The 20,811-nt window shown below is 45.8% G+C and overlaps 1 protein-coding gene across 1 annotated transcript in view; it reads right to left on the bottom strand.

Moving 5' to 3' along the window:
• Positions 1 to 20,811, bottom strand: part of SPMIP4 (sperm microtubule inner protein 4) — an 84,804-nt gene that overhangs the window by 29,072 nt on the left and 34,921 nt on the right. Inside the window, exon 7 of the mRNA XM_073581385.1 lies at positions 7,338 to 7,426. Within this exon, the coding sequence (XP_073437486.1) occupies positions 7,338 to 7,426 (89 nt within the window). The remainder of the gene's footprint in view (positions 1 to 7,337; positions 7,427 to 20,811) is intronic.

The following is a 20,811-nucleotide window of genomic DNA, read 5'->3' as shown; positions in this document are numbered from 1 at the left end:
TGAGATAAGGTGTCTGATTTCAGTCAATGTAACCTATGAAAATGTGTACGTAATGGGGTTTGATAATTTTATATTTGTTAAGTTTATTTTTGCTTCTATTCAGGCTTAGGTGATAAGCAGGTTTAAATATGTTCTTTGTAACAATTCAATGCAATGTTTATAACTTGTAATATGCAACTTCATTACAAAATCAATAAAAAATGATGTTTCAAAAAAGAAAAAAAAAAAAGTCCCTTATAATTAGGTAGGCACCCGGACAGAGAATATTTATACACCTATCTGATAGTTAGAAAAGTCAGTACAGAATGCAAAATGATCATAGACAAAACGTTTGCAAAGCGCTCATTGGGTTTGCGCTGGGTGGGTGAACATACTTATTCTATTTGCTATGACTATTTAGTCTTTTAATTTCTATTTTTTTTCCCTTATGGCATGTGGTGTCCATCTATGATCTTTTTGCATTACTGATTGACTTTTGTGATCAAATAGATATACAGTACAGGTGCTTCTCACTAAATTAGAATATCACCAAAAAGTTAGTTTATTTCAGTTCTTCAATCCAAAAAGTGAAACTCATATATTATATAGAGTCATTACATACAGAGTGATCTATTTCACGTGTTTACTTCTGGTAATGGTGATTATTATTATTATGTAATTACTCTATATAATATATAAGTTTCACTTTTTGTATTGAAGGATTGAAATAAATTAACTTTTTGATGAACTTCTAATTTTGTGAGAAGCAGCTGTGTAAATACTGTATAGCCTTTGTCCGGTTGCCTACCTATTTATATGTGAATTTTGCAGAATCCTAGTCATATTTTGTATATCTCAAACCTACCCATGTGTTTTCTATTGCTGATGTACTGTTCTGTAATTTTCAACTTAAATTTGAATAAAACGTGTTTTTATACTTTGGATAAGTATATTTGTCCTGCATTTCTACTCTTTTGGTTTTCTAGTGTTGACACCGCATTGTGACATAATACCTAGTCAACAGTTGCATGAGTGACATTGGCAGGTTTCTGTGTATACTGTGCATAGGCAAAAAACTGCCAATCGGTCCTGGAGGTTTAGTTATATAGAGCTCATGATTATGGAAGACTACCTGGCAGCAAGTTTACTAGTCCTCTGATGATAATCTCATGCTGATAAAATTGGGATTTTATCAAAGCTATAGCAAGTAGCCCAGTAAATTATACATCACTGCAATCAGGGTCGCTGTCTCTCCATTATGCTGCTCTCACTAGGTGGCAAATACCTGGTGACAGATTCCCTTTACATGATAGCAGTGTTTTATGCAGTGCTTTGTTCTATGTATTTTCACAGGCACTGCACTGCTAATGCACCTCCAGATGGTATAGTACTATGATTAGCGGTGTCAGCTTCACTGCACTGTTCTCATCTCACTCATCAGCAGCACTTCCTCTCTGTTTTTTTTTTACTAATTTCAATAATTAGTCAAGTGTTTTTTACAGGAAAAATACATTTACATTTTTTACATAAGTCACCTTTAACAAGCGAGTAGTCAATTAACGCATCACAAAAAATATTTGCAAATCATGGTAAGTCTGTGTTTTTTTTTTGCAGATTTTAATTGTAGATAGGGATCTGCTAAATGTGAATATACCCTTAATACAGTGTATACAGAGAAGACAAAAGTATTGACTTAGGCCTCTTTCACACATCAGGTTTTCGCCGTCAGGCGCGATCCGGCGCTTTTGACAGAAACCGGATCCGGCGAAATGCAATGCCGGATCCGGTTTCCCCCCCATTGACTTGCATTTGCGCCGGATCGCGCCGGATGGCCATGCGTTTCATCCGGTTTTCGCCGGATCCGGCAATGTGTCGCGATCCGGCGTCTGGAAAAAACGGCTACTGTAATGTTTTTTGTCTCCGGCGAAAAAGCCGGACACGCCGGATCCGGCGCGTCCGGCTTTTTCACACAATGAAAGCCTATGAGCGCCGCAATGCGCCGGATCCGGCAAAAGCCGGATCCGGCGGCAGGATCCGTTTTTTTGGTCTGAGCATGCTCAGTAGCTCTGCCCACAAGACATATATAAAAGCAAGACAGTGGGACCCACAGCCACACCCAACATGCCACCCAAGAAAGCAACCAAGCGCAGCAGGAGAAGGCAGGAGACCACTGCAGCACCATCAGCACCACCACCACCCCAAATGGAGCAGCAAATGGAACATGCTGAGGAGGGGAGGCCAGCAGCAGATGAGAGACGGTAATTATCAAATCCCCCATTCCTCCAAACTAGGGCTATTGAATATCAAGATATTCATTGGCCCTTTGTTTCTCTTTATTCAACAGCCGCCCAATAGATGCAGCAGCAGCAGCAGCAATGGCAGCAGCTGGAACACCACCCACAGGCATGGAGTGTGGCCACCAGGAAGACAGCACATCATCTTCTGGGAGCCCTCCCTCGCATCGTCAGCGTTTGACGGTAAGTTTTTATTTCCAAAATCCATCTTCTCTGTAATATATGTCTATTCATTGCCTTTTATTTCAAAACAGGATTCACAAGATGAAGAGGAGCTCCCAGAAGAAGAAGGAAGGGGTGGACAGACACCTGGAGTGGGCTCACAATTGGTAAGTTTTTTGCATCAAACGCAGAAACACAACATCACACAACACACAACACATAGAAAACAATGTTCTGCAGACCACACACAGCAAACAAATGCCTACACCCAAAGACATAACATTTTTTGTTTTCTTCTCTAGTCTTCCCAATCTGGTGCTCGGCCAAGAGGTCCTCGCAGTGCCTCCCAGGGTCGTCGGCGACAGCAACGCGGCGGTCACCAGCGTGTAAGTATAAATATTTTTGCTTTGTTTTTTTGCACTTTTTATTTCATTTCTTTTGTGGAGGCTAATTATGTTATTTTTGTCTTTTTCTTTAACAGCCTTCACAGCGTGCTCCCGACTCTGACGGTGAGGATGGAGGACTCGATGTGGACCACCTCATCGATCTCGTCAGAGAAAGGGAGCCGCTCTGGAATATGGCTGACCGCCGCCACGCTGACCTTATCGTTACCCGACGACTCTGGGAGGAAATCTGTTCGCTCCTTGTGGGCCGCTGGGAGGACCTCGATGTTCGGGCCCAGATTAAAGAGCGTAAGTATATACAGTACCGGTTGCTTGATGTAAACCAGTGTTTCCCGAACTCCAGTCCTCGTGGTCCCCACGGATCATGTGTTCAGGATTTCTATTTACTATGGAAATCCTGAAAACATGACCCCTGGGGACCATGAGGACTGCAGTTTGGGAAACACTGATGTTGTATACTAACCACTCCTTTCTCGTTTCAGGGAACAGAATTGTGAATCGGTGGCGGTCTGTGAGGGATCGTTTCAAGAAGGATTTCAATAAAGAGATGCGGGCCCCGAGTGGATCTGGAGGACGCAGGAGCAAGTACAAGTACGCAGAAGCCCTGTCGTTCCTCCGGGAAACAATGGTCACTAGAAGGTAAATATTACACACCACATGTGAAAAAAAATGTTAGATGTAAATTTTTTTTTTCAGCCAGGGCCATACCATGTCAGTATTTTAATTGTTTTTTTTCTCTTTATTCCACAGCACGGTGAGCAGCACTCGGGAGCCTGCACGATTGGACCCTTCTGAGGCGATCCCTGAGGAGACCGGCACCGAGGGACACTTCGACCGCCCCGGTACATCTGCACCTTCCCAGCCTTCCCACACATTCGACCCACCTGTCCCATCCACCAGCACAGGAGCATCGTGGCCGCCTACATTACATGAAGCTGCTGGTGAGGAGATCGCTTTCCCTTTACCCCACCCTTCTGCCCCTGCCACCTCTAGTACACCTGCGGGTACTGGGCGGCAGCGGCAGAGGGGTCAGGAAAAGACTTATGCGCCAGAGTTCTTGCATCTGAATGCATCTTTCCAGAACTGTCTAAAAGTCTTGTCAGAGCAAATCTCCGCAGGCTATCAGCAGATCAACTCCAGCATTCTGGAGGTGAAGACACTTCTGCAAACCATGCATTCAGAAGCAAGATCTTTGCCAAACCACACCTTTTTCAGGTCTGTTGTGGAGCGCATGGAAACGCTCTCTCCTGCCCAGCAGATGCATGTAATGCATTCATGCCACGCTGCTCTCCAGCAAGTTACCTCCCAACCTCCTCCTCCCACCACAGTAGTTCCTCCACCTGCACCCCCTCCAGCCACTTTCCATCCTCCCCCTCCTATTACATCTACACCCCCTCCAGCCACTTTCCATCCTCCCCCTCCTATTACATCTACACCCCCTCCAGCCACTTTCCATCCTCCCCCTCCTATTACATACCATCCACCTCCCCAGCACCATCCACCTCCCCAGCACCATCCACCTCCCCAGCACCAGCAACCTCCCCAGCACCAGCAACCTCCCCAGCTCCAGCAACCTCCCCAGTACCAGCAACCTCCCCAGTACCAGCAACCTCCCCAGTACCAGCAACCTCCCCAGTACCTGCAAACTCCCCAGTACCAGCAACCTCCCCAGTACCAGACATCTCCCCACTTCCAGCAACCTGCCCCATACCAGACATCTCCCCACTTCCAGCAACCTGCCCCGTACCAGACATCTCCCCACTTCCAGCAACCTGCCCCGTACCAGACATCTCCCCACTTCCAGCAACCTGCCCCGTACCAAACTCCTTCCCCATACAACTTGCCATCAACATCATCTGCTCCTACAGTCCCTGCCCAACCCTCCACTCCACCACCCACCACCTCTTCTGCTTCCCACATGTCCACCCATTCTGTAGTTTTTTCCACACCTTCACCTCTAACTGTTCCTTCCCCACCACGATCCCAGTCCTCTCTCCACACTCCCAGTGTCGAAGTGTCCCGCAGCCCCTCCAGCAGTATTTCCACCACACACTACACAGATTTATAATGTGTGTATTTAAATAAAAATGACCAGTTTTATGGTTTCAAAGCTTTATTAAACAAGTTTATTAAAATTTTAAAAAAGTTTACTAAAAAAAACATTTTTCAATAAAAGTTAAATTATTTTACACTGGTTGTCTGTCATTTCTTTCTGCGGCGAAAAAGGTTAAATACAGGGTATTTAAAAGGTGAAATGGTATTCAAAACTAGGTATATAACTGTGGGTAAATTTTAGCTTTTTGCCACAGTTGTGTTCCTGGTTGTGTTTGAAGCAAAGTATTTCACCTAAAAAGTTGTGTTTATTGTTGGTGATTTCCTAACAATGTACACAACTTTTGTTAAAAGGTGAAATACTTTGCATAAAACACAACCAGGTACACACCTGTGGCCTAAAGCTAAAAATAGAGACCATGACAAGATAGCCAACTTTGGTTGGCAAAGGTATATACTGTTGGTCCAGAAGGTACACAAGTTTGGTTAGGGCACAAATCTTTCACACTCTGTCATCCTGCCAGTGTACTCTGCCTTGAGGTGACATAAAGTATAGTGCAAAATTGTCCCTCATTACTGAAACCGTCACAGAACTTCTAGTGGTAATGTCATGGTAATCTTGCAAGGTGGTTTCTTCAGAGGTGTCCTCAATGGAAATGGGTTCCTTGCAGATAACAAAATTGTGGAGTACCACGCACGCTTTGATCACCTCGTCCACAGTTTCTGTCTTGAGGTTGATCGCAGTCAATAGGACCCGCCATTTGGCTGTCAGAATACCAAAGGTAAATTCAACCATTCTTCTTGCTCTTGTGAGGCGGTAATTAAAAATGCGTTTTGGTCTTGTCAATCCTCTGCTAGAGTACGGTTTCAAAAGGTGTTCTGACAGCTGGAAGGCTTCATCCCCTACACAGACAAATGGCATAGGTGGACCAGATGTTTGCGGCAGCGGTCTAGGTGGTGGGAACTGGAAGGTGTTTCCATACAGTTTATGCCCCATGGCAGACAGTTTGAAAACTTGAGAGTCATTGGAGCGGCCATAGGCCCCAATATCAACCGCAATAAATTTGTATTCCGCGTCAGCGATGGCCATGAGGACAGTTGAAAAATATTTCTTGTAATTGAAATATTCCGATCCCGATCCAGCTGGCTTTACAATGCGGATATGTTTCCCGTCCACAGCGCCCAAGCAGTTTGGAAACTGACATATCTGTTGAAACTTGTCAGCAATTTCAATCCACCTTTCTGTTGTGGGCTCTGGTGAAAACTCTTCAGCTAAGGAGTCCCACAGTGCACGGCATGTGTACTTCACAATTCCAGATATGGTGGAAATCCCGAGTCTGTACTGGAAATGCAGTGACGAAAGGGATTCTCCAGTTGCAAGAAATCTGTGGGGAATTAAAAAACAATAAATTAGTTTTAAATCACAGCATTACATACCAAAACTGACCTATAACACTTGGAGATACAAACTACCACCAACAAGATTGCAGTGAAAGTGTGCTCTGATGCGAGCATATCCAATAAATGTGGCTTACCTTAAAGTCACCATCAGACGCTCTGCGGGTGAAACAGAGAAGCGGCAATAGGTGTCCGCTTTTCTTATGAGGTGTGCAATGCGCTCCACCAAGTAATCAAAATTCTCCATTTTCATCCTAACATATCCAAAAAATTTATCCGGGTTTCGTCGAAGGTCCATGCAGAGTGTAGAATAGACCCCACGCGTCATTCTCTTGGCTGTGATGGGGTGGATCCACAAACGTCGTCTACGATGCCTGATGCGCTGCTGTCTCGCTCTCTCCTTCTCCAGAACAATCACCCTCAAACGATTCGCCTCCGCTATAAAATCCGCCAAATTCTTCAAAATATTTCCAATGACAACATCCATCTTCGCCAGTAAACTTGCTCTTCTCTCCAACCTGCACTTTCTCCTCTACAACCTGTCAAAGAAGGGCTGTAGGAACATGCTATATATAGTTTTCCAGTAGCCAATCCCGTTCGGAAGGCCACAAGGGTCAATTTTAAAAACCGGATCCGGCGTAATCCGTCGAAAAACGGATAGAAAAACGGATGAACCGGATGAGACGGATCCGGTTTTGTCTGTCAAGAAAAAGACGGATCCGGCAGAAAACCGGATCCATCACATCAGGTTTTACGAAACATTTGCCGGATCCGGCGTTCCGGCACGACGCCGGATCGCGCCTGACGCCGAAAACCTGATGTGTGAAAGTAGCCTTAGAGATTGAGTAGATTTGTGACTACAAGTCAGGTCCCAGGTCTACAATCAGAAATATCTCATCTGTCAGCATTTGCAATCCCTATAAGTTTTAAATATTGCAGTTGTCATCTGGGTCAGTTAGAATTTCCTCTATCTGTACAATACTATGGAATATGGTGGTGCCATATAAGGAGCACGTAGTATATAAATATGATGGGCATGGCTACCTACATGATAGTATCCATGCTGTCCGGGCCACGTCAGGGGAAACTTTTCAGCATCAGAAGTATTGGTGACAATCTCATGCCTGTATGGATTCCCTGTAAAATAATATAAACAGGAGACATTATCCGCACTGTGGATATCATATAATAGAAAATACTCCGCACTATAAACATCACATGTATGCAGATGACAATGGGAAGCAAGAACAGACCTGTCAGCAGAGGAATTTCCAACTCTGCTGCTCTCCCTTCTCCAACTACAGGCTGGGGCCTACAAGATATGGCATCCTGAAATTGGATCCTGGGCTTGAAGTCATAGAAAGCAGAACATTCACTGTGGGGGAAATCCGAGCATTGTCTGCAACTCCACGTAGACACTAAATACATGGTCTAATAGGCCAGGTTCACACGGGTGCGTGCAAAATCATCTGTTTTACACCCAGAAAAAAATGGACAACTTTTTATCCAATCTATATGTCAGTTTTTACATCCATGTGCCATCTATATGTCCATTTCGGTCCGTGTGTAAAACGTTCATGTGAAACACCACATTGACTTGCATTGGTCAGTGTGCTGTCCGTAGACGATCAGTTTTGCTTACGAACAGCACATTGACTTATAATATGTTTGTCTGAACTTGCCCATGCCCAGTGTTACCATAAAGATTGATGTTAATTTTACCCTACCTAGTAATAAGCGCTCGCCTGATAACACATTTGCCACATCTGAAACTGTGAGGCAGAAATTGAAATCTTCATGTGTGTGAGCAGCCACATGTGTGTGCTATAATGTATGAATAAATTATAGTAAGTCCGTAGGTCTGACAATGGCACCCACATTACATTGTCACTTTTGATGAGTAGAAAGTCACAAATTTAGGAACAAATACAGCATGCACCAAAATTTGCAGCTGTTCTTCACCAATTTTGCATGCAGATTGCTAAATTTTCTCTGTTGGTTTTGACTACAAGATTTTTCTGTCTTTTAATTATCATGATTAGCATTTTATCAAAGGCACCATTCTGTATATTACAGTTGTACAAACAAGTTTTCTATCATTCCTACAAGAATTGGCCTCAGAAGTGCCGGTATGTTCCCAGCAACACCATAACTCTCTGGAGCTTGATAGCAGGTACTTGTCTCATGAGACTGATCCTAAGAAGACGGAATTTGGTATATAAAGAACATTCAAATAACTGCTGATGGTAACCTCATATGGGGCTTAACATGTGAGCATGTAGTTGGTAAGCAGTGTCAGGCTCTGGTTACAAGGGCCCACCAGCAGCACGGACTCTGGGAGCCCACTGTTCAGCTCCATGCAAATATTAACTCACCCTCATTTACAAATCTACCAAGGCTTCTATATAATAATAATAATAATAATAATAATAATAAAGTAGACAGTTTATTAAATGACTGATGAGATGTTACCTTTATCTGCGCATAGAACTTTATACAGTGAATCAAGTGTATTGTGCCAACCAGTGTTCATAGAGGGGCCCACCTGCAGATTGGCCCACCTGAGGATTCACCTGCTCCCCAGTGGGCCAGTCCGAGGCTGCTGGCAAGTATATTGTTTTTTTAATGAAGTCCAGATTTTCTGTGCTTTTCCTTTTTATCCATCTATCACAGTATTGCACAACCTATGGCCCGAATACCCCTTTTAATGCAACCCCTGACAGTGGCACAAAATAAACAATGCGGCTATTGAACCAAACAAAATTTGTGCAGAAGACAACTGAAGTAAAGGTATCCTCCATTCAAATGACTTGGAATATAAATCTGTGCATATTTTCAGGACAGGAGAGAAACTGGTCCCAATGAATTTTTAAACTAGTGCAGCCAAAAATTAATCATAGCAGAATTTTGGGATTTAGCTTTTAATTTTGCTAAAGTAAATCTGAAACCTACACCAGTGCTCAGGCCCGTAGCTATGGCCCACTGCTCCAGTTCTTGTCTGCACGAGTTCTCATACATGAGGTCCAGTATATCTAGTGAGTTGCCCTCTCAGGGCTGTGGGGTACTCGGTACCGGGCCGGTATCTCAGAGGGGAATGTCACAGCAGCGGTGACACGGTCCGTGAACCTGGGCGCCCATGTAAAAGGGATTAAGTGATGGAATAAAGTTTATGAATGAATGATTCGTGACGCCACCTGTGGTGTTCGGCAATGACAGATCCCCTGGGACAGATGGTGTGGTGCAGCTATGATGTTGTGGCCCTCCACAGGTAGGGCAGTAATCCCAGGGCAGTGAGGATAGGTGTTGAGGAAGAAGGTGCAGTGCCTGGCACAGGGATGAAGCAGTGCTGACGGGGTTGCAGGAAGAAGGCAAGGACACAACAGGGTGCAGTTTCTTTACCTTTACTTTGTTTGGCAAATGCAGTCCAGGGTCCAGATTACAGATGGCACAGGAGCTGGCTAGCCTGGAGGCAACTTAGGAATCTCTCTATGCAGATGGGTTGTGTAGTCTCCTTCCTAGCGCATATTTTTACGTACTTGCAGTACTGTGTTACACTGAAGTTCCACTTGCTTATTCTCTTTAGAACTCCCTCGTATGGCAGACAGCTGTAGCCTTCCTCTTCTGGCTCACACGTCGCTGTTGTGCCACCGAGTCTTATGTGGGAATAGAGCATTTACAGCTTCCTATTCCTCCGGTTTCTGTTGCAGGACCATCAGTGTCCGTACAGCCTTGGAGACCGGGCTCCAGATCATGTGCTTATAGCTGGGAATGAGCCTTAACTCTCGGCTCAATCTCCCAGCTCTTCTCCTCCATGTCCACACATGTTGCCCTCTGCACACGAACTCCCTCTCTTCCCTCCTGGCCCCCAGAGAGTAGCTCCTCCCCCAGGTTTGGTTCAGAGCTCCCTCTGCTGACCTGGAATGGAAAACTGTGTTGCGTGTTGTGGTTAACTGCCAGAGAGATCCTTTATTGGTTCCAAGCATGACATCACACTCCCTAGGAGGAAGGCAATGCCATTGTGGCGACCATACTCCTGGGGGCGCCACATTCCCCCTAGTGCAATTCAGTACTCCCAGACTGAAGAGAAAACATGTAAACATATAAACAATTATAAATATAACAAGATTTCCAAAAGTGAAAAATACAAAAACACAAAAAAGAAAAAACCCAAAGCTCAAAAATAGTCCTGATGATTATTATTCCAAGCGTCAATGTCCATGGTCCAATTCCTGAGCAAGTTGGTAAACTATTTGCAAGTAGTTTTGACCACACATAGTCTTGTGGTCCAACTGTCCATTGAAACAAAAGAAAATATCCAAAAAGTCTTACAGAGTCTCTGTAGGCACAAAACTTGAAACGTTGCATATTTACAGATTAACATTTACAAAATTTATCTATATGCGGAACCTTAGGGGTGGAATACCTTGGGTACTATGGACAGACCTACGTAGCACTGGTGTGGGTAAACTGGGTAGTAACCGGCTGTGAACTCTTAGACTCACCATGGGAATGACAGATTCACCACTGGCAGGGCAAAGGTTCTCTGGCTCCACTGCTGGTGTAACATCCACTGCCTGAACTTCCTGATTTTCAGAGTTCTCTCGAGTCTCTGCTACTTCAGTTGCAGTAGGCTGGGGAAAGATTAGGACAGGGACTATGACGGCTTGATCCATTCTTGTCCAGTTTGCAGGAAATTCTCCAAGTACAGTGCTGACCTTTTCTTCTTCTTCTTCTTCCATCTTTTCCTTTAGCTGGTCAGGGCACAGTTTCAGATGATAGTGGTCAACGATGGTAAGAGCATAAATGTAGCCTGAACGGCTTGGAACCAGCTTCACATGGTCCAGGGCGACCAACTCAAGGGGTTGTTTGGTTATTATTGGCTGCAATGGAGCTCACAGGCTGTTACGGTCCTTCCTGCGCAGGTTGCGTTGTCCACACTCCCGACACCAATTTTCAATGGCTTTCCTCATACCAGCCCAGCAGAATCTCTCCCGGAGCAAGGCCTCCAACTTCCTCCATCCGAAGTGTCCAGCTCCATTGTGGTATGCTTCCAAGACCATTGATGCCTCCCTCTTTGGGACTACCACCTGCCAGACCAGCTCATGAGTGCGGGCATTGATACTCCTCCGACACAGCTTTCGCTCATAGATGAACAGCCTGCCTCTCTCCTTCCACAATTGCTGTGTTTCTTCAGGAGCATCTGAATCTGGGCGTGCGTCAGCTTGTGACAGTAGCTCCTTTACTAGGTGGACTGCGGGGTCGCTATCCTGCATTTCTGCCCAGTCATGATGAGGCAATGGATTTAGGGTGGCCTCTTTCATGACAGACCGTCTGTTTCTCACTCCTTGGGCACGTTGGGCCGCAACTGGCCAGTGGAAGGCAGGTAACTCTATTTCTTCGAGTGCCTCAGGGTCTTCTCCTGCATCTGGCAGATTGGGCATTCTGGACAGCGCATCAGCATTGGCATTCTTGTGCCCCGCTCGGAACTTGATGGTAAATTCATAGTTAGACAGCCGGGCCTCCATTGCTGCTCCAGGGCACCTAGTTTGGCAGTTTCCAAGTGAGTCAACGGGTTCTTGTCCGTGAAGATGGTAAACTTGGCTGCAGCTAGGTAATGCTTGTGGGTCACCCTCCCAGGGCTGTGGGGTACTCGGTACCAGGCCGGTGTCAGTTGGATATGTCACGGCAGTTGTGACCCGGTCCATGGCCCTGGGCGCCCAAATCAATGGTGGTTTGTGATATAGTTTATGTGATAGTTCGTGACGCCACCTGTGGTGTTTGGCAAGCAAAATGTTAAGCCAACGCTGTGTGCAGATCCTCTGGGGCTGATGGTGTGTTGCAGCATAGATGGTGTAGCTCCCCACAGGTGAATCTGTAACCCCAGGGCAGTGTATAGGCGCAGGCGGCGTGAGGAATGTTGGTACCCAGATGTAGCAGTGCTGACGGTGTTGGCTCACAAATGAATGGAAGACACCAGGGCTTGCAGTTCCTAAGCTTTACTCACAGTTCGTGGTACACACTGGTGCCTGCCTCCGTGCCGTGTCCTCCGGGGTAGAGACTCATTCAACCTCCCGGGCAAGTCAGGATTCTCCTCTCCAACACTCCGCCAACATGTACCTTTCCTGAACGACTCCTCTATTGCGCCTTTTAGTGTGAAGAGCTCCAGTACCGTGGTTCTCTGAAGTTCCTCCTGTCAGATGTTCCTAACAACTCTCCTTGTACGGCAGACAACTGTAGCCTACTTCGGGGACTCCCTTTATCCTGAGTCCCGGCTGTTGTGAACTCATTTTCGGGTTTGCCTCTGGCTTCTGGTGAGGGTTATGGAGCTGGCTGTGCTGACAGAGGAGTAGTGAGTTCTCTATCTGGACTCCCTCTGTTGGTGAAGGAAGGTAATGAAGCTGATCTAAATGGCAGAGACCGGCCACCTGAGGAAGAGGACTGCGATTGGACATCAGGAGTTTCTGATTGGATTTAAGGCAGCCGACTCCCTAGTTTGTTGCTGGTGATTTTTCCTGACTGTGGCTCCTGGTTTCCAGTTTGGTTCCTGCTTTCCTAAAGCTAAGTTTTCTCTGCTATTGTTCATATGAGTTTTTGTCTGGTTTACTTAGTTTTTGTGTTCAGCCAGCCCTGGCTGGGACTGGGCTGAATCCCCATTTTGTCTCTGATCAGTTGATCTCTTTTGCTCTGTCTTCAGAATATACCTGAGTGCTGATATAGTGATTTGAAGTCTAGCGACTTCAGGGCCTTTTTCTATCAGACGTGTTGGACATTTTTTTTGGCAGGGTTTTTTGCGTGATTGCATACAGCAGCTTTTCTTTCCTGTCCTTTCTAGTTAGCGAGGGCCCCATCGTTTGCTCAGCCTATCTTTCTACCTGTGTCTGTGTTTTCATCTTGTTTCACCGATAATACATGTTGGGGGCTGTCTATTGCTTTGGGGTCTGCTCTGTGGCAGTTTTGATTTCCCCTTTCTTTCTTTAGGCTTATTTAGTTCTCTGGCCGTGACGAGGTGTCTAGGACCACCGTAGGCACGATCCACGGCTACTGCTAGTTGCTGTGGATAGGATCAGGGGCCTGCAATCCGCTAGTTACCAACCTCTCTGGTTTTCTGGGCTTAGCTTGCTTTTTGCTTTTTCCTCCTCGGTGACTCATTCATAACAGAATCACCAGCCATACCGCAGATTCTAGGGTACTCAAAAGCAGTAGAGAATTGTTAAAAAAAAAAAAAGTGTCAGAATTTTTTTTTTTATATAAGTATATTTTCTCCTTTTTTTCTCTGGGGCCGTAGGAGGATTCTTTTTTTTTTTTTCTTTTTCTCCTTGATGGAGATTAAGCAATTGTCTGATCGTGTGGAGCAGCTCGCTGCTGAAGTGCGGGGAATTTCCGCCTATCTCACTCATTCACATGCTGTTGAACCAAGGATCCCTGCTCCTGATGTGTTTTCTGGGGATCGGTCTAAATTTTTGAATTTTAAGAATAATTGTAAATTATTTCTTGCCTTGAAGGCTAACTCATCGGGGAGCTCTGCGCAGAAGGTTAAAATTGTCATCTCCTTGCTGCACGGCGATCCCCAGGATTGGGCGTTTTCTTTGATACCTGAAGATCCTGTTTTGACTAATGTGGATGCATTTTTTCAAGCCTTGGGGTTGTTATATAATGAACCTAATGCTATTGATCAAGCTGAGAGAGCCCTATTGGCATTGAACCAGGGTCAGGATCCTGCAGAGTTATACTGTCAGAAATTCCAAAAGTGGGCGGTCCTTACTACATGGAATGATAGTGCATTGGCAGCTAGCTCTCTTTCGGAAGGGTTTGTCAGAGACTGTAAAAGATACTATGGTGGGATTTCCTGTTCCCTCTGGTCTTGACGATTCTATGTCATTAGCCATTCAAGTTGATCGGCGTTTACGTGAACGCAAGACTACATGGGAGGCGCTGCCACATTTTGAACAAATGTCTGAACCTATGCAATGTGATGGAGTTTTGTCTAGGGCGCAACGTCAGGAGTTTAGAAGGCATAATAAGCTGTGTTTTTTCTGTGGAGATGCCTCTCATGTTATTTCTGTCTGCCCTAAAGGAGAGAAACGTTTTGCACACACATTTGCTGTGGGTGGTGTACAACCTAAGTTTCTTTTGGCAATTACTTTGATCTGCTCCTTATCCACATTTTCCGCGAAAGCTTTTGTGGATTCAGGAGCGGCCTTGAATCTAACGGACTTGGATTTTGCTAAACGTTGTGGTTTTCCTATGACACCTCTGCGGACGCCTATTCTTTTGAGTGGTATTGATGCTACTCCTTTGACGAAGAATAAACCTCAGTTTTGGACCCAGGTGATAATGCGGGTCGCCCCAGACCACCAAGAAAATTGCAGATTTTTGGTGTTGCATAATTTACATGATACCATTGTTCTGGGTTTTCCCTGGTTGCAAATCCATACTCCGGTTTTGGATTGGAAATCTGTGTCTGTGGTGAGTTGGGGTTGTCGGTGTGCTCTTGGCGACACTCCTCTTTTCTCCACCTCTCCCCAGTCGCATGATGTTCCTGACTATTTGGCTGATTTTTATGATGTATTTAGTGAGAGCAAGTCTGTGTCTTTGCCTCCTCATAGGAGTTATGACTGTGCAATTGAGTTGAGACCTGGGTGTAAATTTTCCAAGGGTCGACTTTTCAATTTATCTGTACCCGAACACGAGGCTATGCGATCTTATATTAAGGAGTCATTGGAGAAGGGTCATATTAGACCATCCTCTTCACCCTTAGGTGCTGTTTTTTTTTTCGTGGCCAAGAAAGATGGTTCATTAAGGCCTTGTATTGACTATCGTTCCCTCAACAAAATTAAGGTTAAATTTCAGTATCCGTTACCCCTGATTTCTGATTTATTCTCCAGAGTTAAAGGTGCTTGCTGGTTTACTAAGCTTGACCTCAGGGGGGCGTATAATCTTATTCGCATCAAGCATGGGGATGAATAGAAGACGGCGTTTAATACTCCGGAGGGACATTTTGAGTACCTGGTGATGCCTTTTGGGCTCACTAATGCCCCTTCTGTCTTCCAATCCTTCATGAATGATATTTTCCGGGACTTTGTGGATAAGTTTTTGATCATCTATCTGGATGATATTTTGATCTTTTCCAGGGATTGGGATTCTCATGTGGAACATATTCGGACTGTGTTCCGGATTTTGAGGGAGAATTCCTTGTTTGTTAAGGGATCGAAGTGCCTTTTTGGTGTGCAGAGGATTTCATTTTTGGGATTTATTTTGTCTCCGTCAACTACTGAAATGGACCCGGCCAAGGTACAGGCCATTTATGATTGGGTTCAACCCACTTCTTTGAAGGCTCTCCAGAAGTTTTTGGGTTTTGCTAATTTTTTTCGTAAATTTATAGCTAATTTTTCTGGTATTGCTAAACCACTGACTGATTTAACTAAGAAGGGTGCTGATGTGCTGAATTGGTCTTCAGAGGCTGTTTCGTCCTTTCAGGAGCTGAAGCGGAGGTTCACTTCTGCTCCGGTTTTGCGGCGACCTGATGTCTCACTTCCTTTTCAGGTGGAGGTAGACGCTTCAGAGATTGGTGCAGGAGCTGTTTTGTCCCAAAAAGATGCGGTGACGTCTAAAATGAATCCCTGTGCCTTCTTTTCCCGAAATTTCTCCCCATCTGAACGCAACTATGATGTGGGGAATCGGGAATTGTTAGCCATGAAATGGGCATTTGAGGAGTGGGGACATTGGTTGGAGGGAGCTAGACATCAAGTTGTGGTCCTCACTGACCACAAGAATTTGATTTACCTTGAGTCGGCCAAACGCTTGAATCCTAGACAGGCTAGGTGGGCATTGGTTTTTACGCGTTTTGATTTTGTGGTCTCCTTTCTTCCAGGCACTAAGAATGTTAAGGCAGACGCCCTTTCTAGCAGTTTCTTTGCTGATTCTCATATTGTGACCAAGCCTACTACCATCCTAGGTGAGGGGTTAGTTCTTTCTGCCATCTCGCCCGATTTGAGACGTGCTCTGGAAGAATTCCAGGAGGACAAACCTGAGCGTTGTCCTATGGGAAAATTGTATGTTCCTGACCAGTGGAGGAAGAGAGTGATGTCTGAAGTTCATTGCTCCGCATTGGCTGGTCATCCAGGTATTTTTGGTACCAGAGATTTGGTGAGTCGGTCTTTTTGGTGGCCCGCCTTATCTCGTGATGTCAGGAATTTTGTGCAGTCCTGTGGGACTTGTTCCCGGTCTAAACCCTGTTCTCGCTCTAGTGGGTTGTTGATGCCCTTGCCGGTGCCTAAGAGGCCATGGACCCATATTTCAATGGATTTTTTTTCTGATCTTCCTGTCTCTCAGAGAATGACTGTTATCTGGGTGATTTGTGATAGATTCTCTAAGATGGTCCATCTTGTACCACTCCCAAAGTTGCCATCTTCCTCAGAGTTGGTAAGCTTGTTTTTACAACAGGTGGTTCGGTTGCATGGGATTCCTGAGAACATTGTATCGGACAGAGGAGTTCAGTTTGTTTCCAGATTCTGGAAAGCCTTTTGTTCCAAGCTGGGAATTCAGTTGTCCTTCTCCTCTGCGTTTCACCTTCAGACCAATGGGCAGACGGAGAGAACAAACCAGACTTTGGAGTCCTATTTGAGATGTTTTATATCTGCTAATCAGGATGATTGGTTTTTCATTTTTGCCCTTGGCCGAATTCGCTTTAAATAATAGAGCTAGTTCTGCCACCTTGATGTCACCCTTTTTCTGTAACTTTGGGTTTCATCCTCGATTTTCTTCAGGGCAAGTGGAATCTTCAGCCTGCACAGGTGTTGACACTGTGGAAGAGAGAATGCAGCAGATTTGGGACCAAGTAGTGGATAAGTTGTCTCTCTCCCAGGAAAAGGCCCAGCGGTTTTCTAACCGGCATAGGACCATTGGTCCCCGGTTTAAAGTGGGTGATATGGTTTGGTTGTCATCAAAGAATTTCTCTATGAAGGTAGCTTCTCCAAAGTTCAAGCCAAGATTTATTGGACCTTACAAGATTTTGGAGATTCTTAATCCGGTTTATTTTCGATTGGCTCTTTCTGTTACGTTTAAGATCCATAACGTGTTTCATAAGTCGCTGTTGAAGAGATATGTTGAGCCAGTAGTTCCTATGGCTGCACCTCCTGACCCTGTATTGGTTGAAGGTAATGTGGAATATGAGGTAGAGAAAATACTGGATTCTCGTCTGGCTAGATGGAGACTCCAGTATTTGGTCAAGTGGAAGGGTTATGGCCAGGAGGACAATTCTTGGGTCTCTGCCTCTGATATTCATGCCGATAGATTGTTTCGTGCTTTTCATCGAGCCCATCCTGATCAGCCCGGTGGCGTGGATGAGAGTTCGGTGACCCCTCCTCAAGGGGGGGTACTGTTGTGAGCTCATTTTTGGGTTTGCCTCTGGCTTCTGGTGAGGGTTATGGAGCTGGCTGTGCTGACAGAGGAGTAGTGAGTTCTCTATCTGGACTACCTCTGTTGGTGAAGGGAGGTAATGAAGCTGATCTAAATAGCAGAGACCGGCCACCTGAGGAAGAGGACTGCGATTGGACATCAGGAGTTTCTGATTGGATTTAAGGCATCCGACTCCCTAGTTTATTGCTGGTGATTTTTCCTGACTGTGGCTCCTGGTTTCCAGTTTGGTTCCTGCCTTCTTAAAGCTAAGTTTTCTCTGCTATTGTTCATATGAGTTTTTGTCTGGTTTACTTAGTTTTTGTGTTCAGCCAGCCCTGGCTGGGACTGGGCTGAATCCCCTTTTTGTCTCTGATCAGTTGATCTCTTTTGCTCTGTCTTTAGAATATACCTGAGTGCTGATATAGTGATTTGAAGTCTAGCGATTTCAGGGCCTTTTTGTATCAGACGTGTTGGACATTTTTTTTGGCAGGGTTTTTTGCGTGATTGCAGACAGCAGCTTTTCTTTCCTGTCCTTTCTAGTTAGCGAGGGCCCCATCATTTGCTCAGCCTATCTTTCTACCTGTGTCTGTGTTTTCATCTTGTTTCACCGACAATACATGTTGGGGGCTGTCTATTGCTTTGGGGTCTGCTCTGGGGCAGTTTAGATTTTCCCTTTCTTTCTTTAGGCTTATTTAGTTCTCCGGCCGTGACGAGGCATCTAGGACCACCGTAGGCACGTTCCACGGCTACTGCTAGTTGTTGTGGATAGGATCAGGGGTCTGCAGGGGTACCAACCTCTCCGGTACTTTTTGTTTTTTCCTCCTCGGTGACTCATTCATAACACCCGGCTCTCTATACAGATGCTGTTGTGCCCCAAGTCTTGGATGGGAATAGTGCATTTACAGCCAACTACTCCACCGGTGTCTGCTGCAGAACCATAAGTGTCCATACAACCTCGGGGATCGGGCTCCGGCCTTGCGCTGAGAACCTATAGGCAGGGTTCCTCTTCCAACCCACAACTCCTCTCTGTTCTCCTACTCCTTCGTTCCGCGCTGTTCCTTCTCTCTCTTATGGAAGCTTAGGTTGCAGTTCTACGTCTTTCTCCTTCTGTTCCTTTCCCGTGCCAGCTGGCTCAGGTCACTGAGGCAGCTGCAGCACTCCTTCCTCCATCCCTTCTTCCAGGGATCCGTCCTCAGTCTCTCCTGACTGACTGACCCTCTGTCAGCCTAACCTCCAGACTGAACCTGTAATCCTAAACCTTCCCAACCTTTTATATATCTCAACTCCACCCACCTCCCAGCACATCTCGTGTTATGAAGCAAGGACCCACGAAAGGTGCTCTGCTACCCTCTAAGCATGGAGCCGCAATGTGGTCCTGCTGAACTATCCTGTGTGTGGGGTGCAGGTGTTGGAGTGTGGAAAGGAGTTCCCAACTTATCTAGGTGGTGGGGCACTACACCTTAGGAGAAGGTGCAGTACCTCTGTGGGCGACTGAGCCTCAGGGGCGCCACACTTGAATCGTTCAGTCATAGCCCAGACTATGGCGAGGAACTCCAGTTTGAAGGAACTGTAGTTGTCAGGGTTTCTTTCAGTGGGACGAAGCTTCCTGCTGGCGTAAGAGATCACTCTTTCTTTGCCATTCTGTACCTGTGACTGTACTGCTCCCAGTTCCACGTTGCTGGCATCAGTATACAAAACAAATCGTTGATCATAATCTGGGTAGGCCAGAACGTCTTCTCCTGTGAGAGCCATCTTCAGTCGAGTGAAGGACCTCTCCAGTTCCTCATTCCATTCAAATGTAGGACTCTTCTTCGTGGCTTTCTTGGGCTGACCCACCAGAAGATTTTGCATAGGCGTGGCTATCTCAGTGAAGCCTTTGATGAACTTTCGGTAGAAGCCTACCAACCCCAGGAATTGACGTACTTCATGGAGATTGCTGGGCTTCTGCCAGTCCCAGATGACAGTGACTTTATCTGGATCCGGTGCCACACCTTCTGCACGCACTACATGACCGAGGTACTGTACCTTGGGCTTCAGGAGGTGGCATTTGGATGGCTTCACTTTCAAGCCAAAGTTGGACAGGGCTTCAAACACCTCAGCCAGGTGCTTCAGATGTTCTTCATAAGTCTTTGAGAAAACAATGACATCAACAAGGTATAACAGGACTGTCTCGAAGTTCTTGTGTCCAAGACAGCACTCCATTAGCCGTTGAAATGTCCCTGGGGCGGTGCAGAGCCCGTACAGCATGTAGTTGAACTCACAGAGACCCATTGGTGTGGTAAATGCTGTTTTCTCCTTGTCTGCCTCTGCCACCTGAACCTGCCAATACCCACTAGTGAGATCTAAGGTGGAAAAATAGTTAGCAGTTTTAAGTGCAGCTAATGACTCCTCAATTCTGGTCACCCCAGCTTCCTTCATTTCCCGCAACATACTTTTAGCACATTGATATTGTGTTGGGGGTTTAGGCCGGTACCTTTCTTTAATGGGTGGATGATCTCCAGTGGGGATATGGTGTTGAACCCCTTTTGCCTTCCCAAAGTCTAGAGGGTGTTTACTGAATACCCGCTCATACTCCTGAGTCACTCGGTAAACCCCACTCTTTTGGTATGAAGGGGTGGAGTTAGTTCCCACATGCAGCTGCTGACACCACTCCTCCAGCTGCTTTACAGAGCCATTGTCCTCCACCTGGTCCGATGAGACCAAAGGCTCTGCTGCCCGTATTGCATTGTTACTGACAGTAAGCAGCTTAGCAACTGTGGCATACCGAGGTATTGTGGCCTCCTCTTCCCCACAAATCAAGAGGCGTACAGGTACTCTCCCTTTGCAGACATCAACTACTCTTCTGGCTGTCAGGACAGTGGGATGGCTATCAGAGTACACTGGCTCTACCAATGCTTGGTAATCTTTTCCTCTGAGGCCTATGGCTGCCCGACACCAAATTAACATTTCACATCTGGGTGGTATCGCAATGGGGAAAGAATCACTCACTCTGATGCTGCCAATTTCTCCGCCAGAGAGTTCTAACTGCTGTCTTTGCATCAGGGCCTTGATCTCCTTCTGCAGGACTCGTTGTTCACTGGAACCAGCAGTCTCGGCTACCTGTTGCAACAAAGCAATAACCTCGG

Source organism: Dendrobates tinctorius, unplaced genomic scaffold (genome assembly GCF_039654945.1).
Source record: "Dendrobates tinctorius isolate UK_male_01 unplaced genomic scaffold, ASM3965494v1 ptg000070l, whole genome shotgun sequence".
NCBI lineage: Eukaryota > Metazoa > Chordata > Amphibia > Anura > Dendrobatidae > Dendrobates > Dendrobates tinctorius.
The sequence above is the reverse complement of the archived record's forward strand: the minus strand, read 5'-3'. Positions and strand labels throughout refer to the sequence as shown.